The 9,188-nt window shown below is 42.2% G+C and overlaps 1 protein-coding gene across 1 annotated transcript; it reads right to left on the minus strand.

The window, feature by feature from the left end:
* Positions 1-6,961: 6,961 nt before the first annotated feature.
* LOC138379058 (uncharacterized) lies at positions 6,962-8,923 on the minus strand. The gene is made up of 3 exons (XM_069464321.1): positions 8,534-8,923; positions 7,924-8,474; positions 6,962-7,166 (listed from the first exon to the last, which is right to left on the minus strand). The coding sequence occupies exons 1-3, from the start codon at positions 8,921-8,923 to the stop codon at positions 7,127-7,129; spliced, it is 981 nt and encodes a 326-aa protein (XP_069320422.1). The 3' UTR covers positions 6,962-7,126.
* Between the last annotated feature and the right edge of the window lie 265 nt (positions 8,924-9,188).

Consider the following 9,188-nt stretch of genomic DNA (forward strand, 5'->3'; position numbering starts at 1 on the left):
TAAATTACCAGCATCACTTATAATTAAACCAGCTTTTCCTACTGAGCTAATAATATATGACCTTTGTCACACTCCAAGTTTCCATGTATATTTAGCATTACTTTTGGACTTGCTTCTATTCCACAAGTCTATCTTACCCTTTGACAATAGCAAATTACATTAGTTGCAATAGCTTTGTAGACATTTACTACTCTTTCTTTTCCTTTATTTTCTTTCTTTTCCTTTTCTTTTTTTTTTTTTTTTTGGCTTTGTTCCAGCACTTTTTTCTGCTATGTAAATTTCAATTTATTTCTATCTCCCTTGCATTATAAAAATCACACATACATATCACACTGTGAGAATCATCAGAATTATTTTAAAACATGAAGACATAAATTTGGGTTCGGATGTCCAACAGAGCTGATCATTTAATTCTATTTTCTAAGAACCACCTGACAACATTTCTTATCAGTACATTTCCATTCAACAGACATTTATTGAAGATCTGCATTTGTCAGCGGCACCATGCTAGGTAGCAGTTGAATAAATATTTCTCATGAAAATAGGACGTCACCATGTGCTACATGATGATCCAAAGATAAATTCTGAACAGAGACATGTGGAAAGAGTTTATGAAGAAGGAGAACACAAGATGGGCCAAGATGCATAGATAAGTCTCCAGTGAAAGTATAAATGTGTATATGTGTCACTTACTGTTCAATTTTTTGCTTGGACCTCAGAATCAAAGTTAGTCTTTCTCTGCATTTCAGAGTATATAATTATATATATGTTTGTTACTATTTATGTCCATTTGACACTCCTGTCCCTGTTAGACCAGCTTGGCCCATGGGCTACATCCAGCTGCTCACTGCCTCTTTTTGTCGATAAAGTTTTATTGGGACATAGTGACTTCCATTAATTTACATATGGCTGTGGTGGTCTTCACAGAAGAACACAATTGTGTACTTCTGTTGGAGCCTACATGGACACCAAAATCTAAAACTTTTTTTTTTTTTCTGGTATTTATAGAAAAAGTCTGCAAATCCCTGCATTAGATTAACAAATACTCCGGAGCTGGAAAACGCAGTGATTTCCCAGAGGATATGTTGTGGACAGAAGATGTTATCAATTTCACTGAATCGAGTAACATAACCTCAAGCTCTTCTTCGTTTGAGTCCTGATAGCGTCTGATTTTCATCGGCTCGCATTCTTACCTCCACAGCTGACTCTTGGAAAAATATTAAGTCATTATCAAAGACATGCTTGCATACATTTGCAAATCAGAAGAAAACAAAATAAAATATCATCTTTTTTTTTTAGCAGGATTCATAGCTGGATTCCTGAAGGGAAAACTCATTGTGTTTATGTTAATCATGCTCAATAATTTTTTTCAATATAGAACCCTTCTCAATTCCATTGTTAATTGCCTTGATACCAAGTTGTTTTTCTTTTTCCCACTTTTTCCCCCCAAACACAGTACCCTAAATGACAGTTCAGGCTTTGTAATTCAGCTCCAACCATAGCCAGCCTGTATGACCTTGGACAGATTGAGTGACCTTGAAAAGATGCAGTGTTCCCATGTGAAAAATGGACACACGAGTATCCCTCACCTAAAGGGGTTGTTGTGAGAATTAAGAGCCCAAACAACAATAGACTTAGGGTGCGGAACACAGAGGAAGACAAAAAGATTTCTCTTTCTCCCGTTCTCAGCAAGATGGAACCTAACGCTTCTCCCAAGACTGAGAGAGGAGAGATTCCAGCCTACTCAACAAAGGTCAGATAAGTCGTTTCTCTAATAACATTTATGTGTAGTTGTTCACAATGAGGAAATTAAGGACTATTGTCTTATCTTTTTTTCCCTTTGAACAAATTTGTTTTCAAGGAGGTGAATGACTTTCTGTAGACAATCTAAGATCATTTTATAAAGTACATTACTGAGTTAACTAGAGAAAAACTCCACGGAGTGGCTGAGTTTAGTAAATAAGGGTTTGAAAATTAATCGTGCTTCTGTTGAAGGCCAAGGCAAGGGCAATAAACTTTCTAGCGGGAGGTCTAAAACAGATTATCCTGGAACCAATGAGCCATCACTCCACCAGCCTTGGCATCTAAGGCGACGTTTTCACCACTTATTTGAGCATCAGTTGGTTACTGATAGGAACCAGCGGCGGATCAGAATGATTCAGAAGTGAACTACATCCGAGCTACCCTGCTCCGCTGGCCCATTCTTCATTTCGGTCTTGTCCTTGGGTGAGTCCGTGAGGTTTAGATTTCTCTTGGCTCGTAAGCAAACGCCAGACTCAAACAGAATTTAGAGCAATAGCACCGTGTGATATATAGAACCGACAAAACCACTTTGGTTAAAATATCTCCCTAGAAACATTTAAGTAGCTCCCTTGGTAAGCCGACCACAAAATACCAAACAATAAAGTCCAAAAGTAATTATTGCATTTGTATATTTTAGTATGTATAAGCTGGTGATTTTATTATAAGTTAAATTGATTGCAGTATACGTAAGACTAAAAATACAAAATGTTCTCCCATCGTTCTTAATCTATGGAAAATATTATTGTAAAACGTGTCTCCAAAAAAAAAAAGAATGATCCTTTCAATCCAGCCTTCATTGTGTTCTTCCTACGAAAAAAAATCACCTCAAAGAAATCCATATTACTGAACTCTTAGAATAAACGAAAGCAGATATTTAATGGATTTTTCAAAAATAAATCTTGTAGTTTCAATGCTTTATATGCTTTAAGACAACGATGATGCATAATGTAGTTGAAGAAAAAGAGCTTTTAAAACCGTAGGCACTAGAATATCAGCTTACTGAAGCTGGGTTTTATCTTGTTCATTTTTGTGTTACTTAGAACATTTGCAACTGGTCCACTCTCTGGGAAGCATTTACCTGATTGACTGACACTGAAGAGAATTCACATGGGAAAAACAAAGCATAAATTATTTCTAAAAATGCAAACTTAGCTGTGTAATAGTTTAAATGATGCAAACAACATTTTGCTTTATATCAATTTAAAGAGGTGGCTTTCTATCATTCAACGTGTTATGTTGCTCTGAGTATGGATGTATGAATATTTATGTCCATATTTAAACTTTATGTGTGATACATCTAGAAGCATCCATCTACACCCATGGACTAATCTTTTTATAGAACAGTGGTAATCTGAGCAAATGATGTCGAATATAGTTTTAACCACAAATCACAACAATGTTTAACAAAGAAGGGACACTTTAGCCTTTCAGACCCCAGGGAAAGAGACGAATGAAACATTTAAGGAAGAGCAGAACATGGTGCCTTAATTTGCGGACCACAAACACTTTTCTAAAAAGCTAAATAGCATCTCACTCCACACTAAGCATTTGACCGCTCCCTTATCACTTGACTCCACTAGAGGGCGCCCTTCATGCAATGCCAGGTGAGGGCAAGAATTACAATATTCATTTATTTCCTGTTGTACCAGATGACTTTCAAATTGCTTTCATCTGCACAATGAAACTGCTTTTACTTTCTAAAACAATGTGGCATGTCAAAGGACCTCTTTTGGACTGCAGGTATTAGTTGTTGGAGAAAGGACCCAAATCCAACATTCTGAAGCTAAGAACTTCATGCTTCCGCTGGATTCGACTTGCAATCTTGATCCTCTCCCATGGGCAAAAGCGATGATCATCTTGTACCATCGCTGAGCCTGAAAACCTCTATTTTGGAATAACAGTCTTCCCTGTTGCTTCCAGTGGCACGATTTCTTTTTAATGGCTCAGTAATATTCCATTCTGTGTGCATGCTACATTTTCTTTGTCCATTTGTCCGTAGATGGGCACTTGGGTTATTGATTCAACATCTTGGCTATTGTCAATAGCACTGCAGTGAACGTGGACATACAGGTGTCCCTTGAAAACAGTGATTTCTTTCCCCCGAATACCCTGACTAAATCGTTACCCTGTCTATGCAAATAGCAAAATGTCACATGCACTGCATAAATATGTACAGATATTTGTATCAATAAAAACCTCAAAAAACAATACATAAAAAGATAAAAAAATGAAATCTCCACCTTGGGGTTTCTTCATCTTCATCTTCCTAATACCCTGTGGCTATGGATGGAGACATCTTGCCGGATTTTCTTGCAGTTTCCTCACTGACTGCTAAGTCCCCCGAAATTTCGACCTTGCCAAAATCCGCCTGTCTGTGTGTGGTGTCACTAGGACAATTTCTCCTGTGTCATTCCCTCCCTGCCCTCCTGCCAGTCAGCTAATAGCTGGATCTGTGGTGTAGGGGGTCACTGTGCCCCTATATGAGAAAGGACAGAGAAGAACGTAAGTTTTTAATTCAAGAAGGTACACTGAACTGTCTTTGAAACTAGGAAGAAAACTTCGAAAGGAAACCAAACCAAACAACACAGAAATAAAATAAAAGCAAAGAGAACTTTAGCTTCCTGTACTGGGCCACTCTCTTTTGATTAAATCGGGGTGGGAGGTACATACAGGACAGATTTGCTTCTATATTAGTCACTAATGCCAGACAGAAGGGAAGGGACACTCTTTCCTTATTACTCTCATGCCCGGATGATTTAAGCTCTGCTCATCTTGTTCTCAAAAGAAACACCCTTGGAGAGAAACATTCCCATCAAGAATTATTGATTACATTTTATAGGTGCCTTTGGCAAGGGATTTGGAGCAAAATTCGATTTAAGTCTTTATTATGTGGTACAGTGATACATAAATAAGTTCAATTACAAATCAAAGCCCAGGAACAACTAGAAGAAAACAGAATAAATATCTATCAAATATGTGAAAGGATACAGGGTCCAAAATCATTAAGTGGTAGAAGCCACAGATAAACTAAGCTCAAGCAAGTTTAAAAAATATAAACAGACAGCTCACCAAAACTCAGTACACATTAGGAAGCAGAACTTTCATAGTCAGAAGCAGAATTTGCCTATTAAACTGGCAATGATTAAAAAGTAAGGGAATTTTGTTGAAGATTATTGAAGGTAGACCATTATATACACAGACATGAGGATTTTAAGTTATTGCAACTTTTGTGGAAGGAAGTTCACACATATGTACCTGAAGTGTTTACATATGTTTAAACCTTTAACACAACTATTTGAATGTTTAGAAACCGTCCTATATAAACCACCAGAAGAGTAAAATTAAAGAAAAAAAAATTGCCAAAAACTCCACAAAATACATACAAAATATTTGTTATATTTTATTTTCAGTTAAAAAAAAAAAAAACACTTAAATCTCGGACTTTCAGATAATAGCCAAGTTATCATCTACCCACAGACTGGAATATTATACTGTTAGATCCGGTTCCCCTTGGCCCCAGGAACAGAGAGGCAGAGTCACTGAGGCTGCAAAAAGGCAAAGGAGTTTATTAACTAGCCCCGGGCCAGGGTCCAAATTCCAGAGCACCAACGCAGTGGCCTCTCCAGGAACTAGGACCCCGCCCTGGGGTAAAGATTAGGCTTTTATACTTTTTTGTATGTTAGTTTTCACACGACACGTTATTCTGCACATAACACGTTAGTCTGCATATGACATACCAGTCTGTACATGACACACTAGTCTGCACTTTATCCCCCTTCAGTTTATTTGTTCCTTTTGTTTGGAAGTGGCTGATCGCGTTGGCTTTAGGTTTGTTGACTCTAAGTTTCGGACTTTTTGCACTGGCGCCAGTTGTAGTTAACATTATCCAGGGGAAGAGGAGGGTCTCCGACGGGGGAGGGGAGCTGTTGTTGCATACCTTTTAGTTTTTGGTTACTAGCGATACTGGGAACACACGCCCTGCACAAGCTATTCATGCGCTGATCATGTCTTGCTCTTAATCTACTTAGTTGGTTGGAGGGCACCTGGATTCTCCAGTCCTTTATCAGAAAGCAACTTGCAGTTACCTCCCCGGGGCTTTGTTTTCCTTTACTTTAGTGAAGCCTGCCATGGCTCCACTTACGCTAAGCACCAAGCCAGCAAGCCATATATACAGAAGCAGAACTAGGCTTCTCATATCCAGGAAGCCTAGCCTATCATGGAGTTACCTTTGTTCTTATCTCTGTTTTTCATTCTGATTAACTATATTTATTAAACAACTAAAAGCAAGCATAGTCACAGAAGCCAATAGCATCAGTTAGAATCAAAGAGAGCACACATTTTCCTACTATCAATTCCTGTTCTTCATTCCCCCCCCTTTTTTTTTTTTTTTTTTAGCTACGAGCACTCTTGCTCGTACATGGGGTCTCATACCTCCTTTATTTTTAAGCAGGTATCACAGCTCAGCTCTTGGTATTGCTGCCGCAATACCATCAATTGTATGGTATTGACCTGCTCTTTTACAAAGGCAACTAATCTATTTAGAATATAAGGTCCGAAAGTGAGGATGAGCAGGAGCACAATTAGGGGTCCTAATATATTGGAAAGCAAAGTAGTCAGCCAAGGGGAGCTATTGAACCATGACTCAAACCATCCTTTTTATTGTTCATGCTCCCATTTCTGCTTTGCCAGTCTTTCCCTGACTTTAGCCATGGTGTCTTTAACTATCCCAGTATGGTCAGCGTAGAAACAGCACTCTTTCTCAAGGGCCGCACATAGCCCTCCCTGTTGGAGAAATATGAGGTCCAGTCCCCTCTGGTTCTGTAGCACCACTTCAGACAGTGAGGTCAGGGACTTTTTTTAAAAGAGAGATGGATTTTTTTAATTTTGGCTATGTCTTTATCTACAGCGGCCCTCAAACTATCGAACCGCCTATGTTGTATCGCTAAGGATGAAATTCCTGTCCCAGCTCCTATTGCGCCTAGGCTGAAAAGGGTGGCTAAGGTTATTGCTGTAAAGGGCTCTCTTTTTTTCTAGCCAATCCGGCTCTTTCTGTGCCCTTTGTCCATGCATCTTTTTGATGGTAAATAACCTTAGGGAACACTAGCACCTGGATGCAGAATTTTTTAGACTCATTAAAGACAGACAGGCTGAGGTTTTGATTATAACAGTCACCACAAGCATCTTCGCTCCGGGTGTCCCCATCATTGGTCCGGCGGCAGTCTGGTTGCCACTCGAATCAGTCTGGTCATTAGTGGCTTCTCTGGGTCCGATGAGGCCCTCCACTGACTTTGTTGTTGCTCTTGCTCGTCCTTGTTGGCAGGTCTCATGTGAGAGTGGTGTATCCAGGTCGCCACTCTGTCAACCTTTAGGGCAGTGAGGGTGACAAGAATAATCTCAAAAGGTCCCTTTCACCTGGGCTCTAGGGTTTTGTTATTATGTCGTTTTACCCATACCCAATCTCCCGGCTGGTAGGGATGCCCGTCAACCTCTTTTCCCTCCTGCCGAGCTGCCTGATAAAAGGCTCGGAGGCAGGCCAGATCTGGCTCTGAACTCGTTGCAGGGCCTGTACAGTCTGCAGCACTTATTTAGGGTTTTCAGGCAGAGCCCCAGAGATCATTTTTGGTATTACAGGTGGAGGAGCGCCATATACAATCACAAAGGGGGCTAGGCCTAAATGATAGGGGGCGTTCCGGGCTCGGAACAGGGCGAAGGGAAGGAGGGTCACCCAGTCCCCGCCAGTCTCCAGGACCAATTTAGTCAAAGTCTCCTTTAGGGTTCTGTTTATTTTTTTTTACCTGCCCCGAGCTCTGGGGATTATATGCACAATGTAATTTTTAATCTGTCCCCAGAGCCCAGGCTAGCCCCTGACTTATTTGACTTGTGAAGGCTGGCCCATTGTCAGACCCTATGCTCTCCGGCAGCCCATGCCTGGGAACTATTTTCTTAATATTTTCTTTGCCACTATTAAAGCAGTTTCTCCTTTAGTAGGAAAAGCCTCTACCCACCCTGAGAAGGTGTCTATCATGACCAGTAAGTATTTGTACCCATATTTTTCTGGTCTTACCTCTGTAAAATCTATTTCCCAAAATAATCCTGGTTGCCTCCCCCATTCCCTGGTACCTGTATGGGTCCCCCTGGTCCTCCCCGGCTGCATAACCTGGCAGACACGGCAGTTTTTTGACAATGTCTTCTGCTGTCTTCTCTTGTGATTTGAATCTGAGTTGTACAATGGCCAGCAGATGTAACATCTTTTTCTTGCCAAGATGTGTTGTCCGGTGCAAGTGTCCTAGTAGCTGGTTCCCCAAGGTCTCAGGGACTGTCAGGCGATGTTCTCTGTCTTGGAACCAGCCATCCTTGTTCGGCGTCGCCTGCAGTTTTTCTGTGGCCCACTTTATGTCTGTGCTGGAATAGTCTGGTTGGGGGGGCATCTTCTCCATCCCAGGGGGCGGCAAGCTCAAGTGCAGAACATTGGTTAGTACCGGCCCCTCCGCAGCCCTTCTTGCCTCAGCGTCCTCGGCCCGGTTGCCCCTGGCCTCAAGGGAGTCCCCCTTCTGGTGTCCCGGGGTATGGCCTACAGCCCCTGCCTTGGGTAACAGGATGGCTTCTAGTAGTTGGAGTATCTCTGGCTTGTGCTTAATCTCTTGCCTTCTGCTGTAATGACGCCCCTTTCTCTATAGAGGGCTCCGTGTGTGTGCACTGTCCCGTAGGCATAGCGGCTGTCAGTATATACCCTCAGCCTCTTCCCCTGGGCCCGGCGAAGGGCTTCTGTCAATGTGACTAGTTCAGCCTTCTGGGCCGAGGTCCCCTGTGGAAGGCGCGTGGCCCAGATAAGCCTGCCTTGCTCATCTACTATGGCCGCCCCTGCATACCTGTGTCCGTCCCGGACGAAGCTGCTCCCATCTGTGAACCAGGTCAGGTCGCTGTTTGCAAGGGGGTGTTCTTGCAGGTCATTCCGGGCCATCTGGGTCTCGGCCAGGATCTCAAGGCAGCTATGTTCAGGCGTTGCTGGCACCGGATCTGGCAGCAGCATGGCTGGGTTCAGGATGGCAGGAGTCCAGAACTGGATGCGAGGGGCGTCTAACAGAAGCCCCTGGTAGTGAGTCAGCCTCGCGTTCGTCATCTTGCCATTCAAAGGCAAATATTTCCTGGCTGCGCAGGGCTACCGCCAAACTGAAGAAAGCATCTTTTAAATCCAAAACGGTATACCAGGTTTGTGTCGGGGAAAGGGAGCTCAGCAGGGTATAAGGGTTGGGAACCGTAGGGTGGATGTCTAGGACCCACGCGTTGACCTCCCTGAGGTCCTGCACAGGCCGATAATCTTTCCCACCTGGTTTTCTCACTGGCAACAAAGGAGTGTTCCAAGCTGACTGGCACTTTCGGAGGAT

This window comes from Eulemur rufifrons, chromosome 30 (assembly GCF_041146395.1).
Source record: "Eulemur rufifrons isolate Redbay chromosome 30, OSU_ERuf_1, whole genome shotgun sequence".
Classification (NCBI taxonomy): domain Eukaryota; kingdom Metazoa; phylum Chordata; class Mammalia; order Primates; family Lemuridae; genus Eulemur; species Eulemur rufifrons.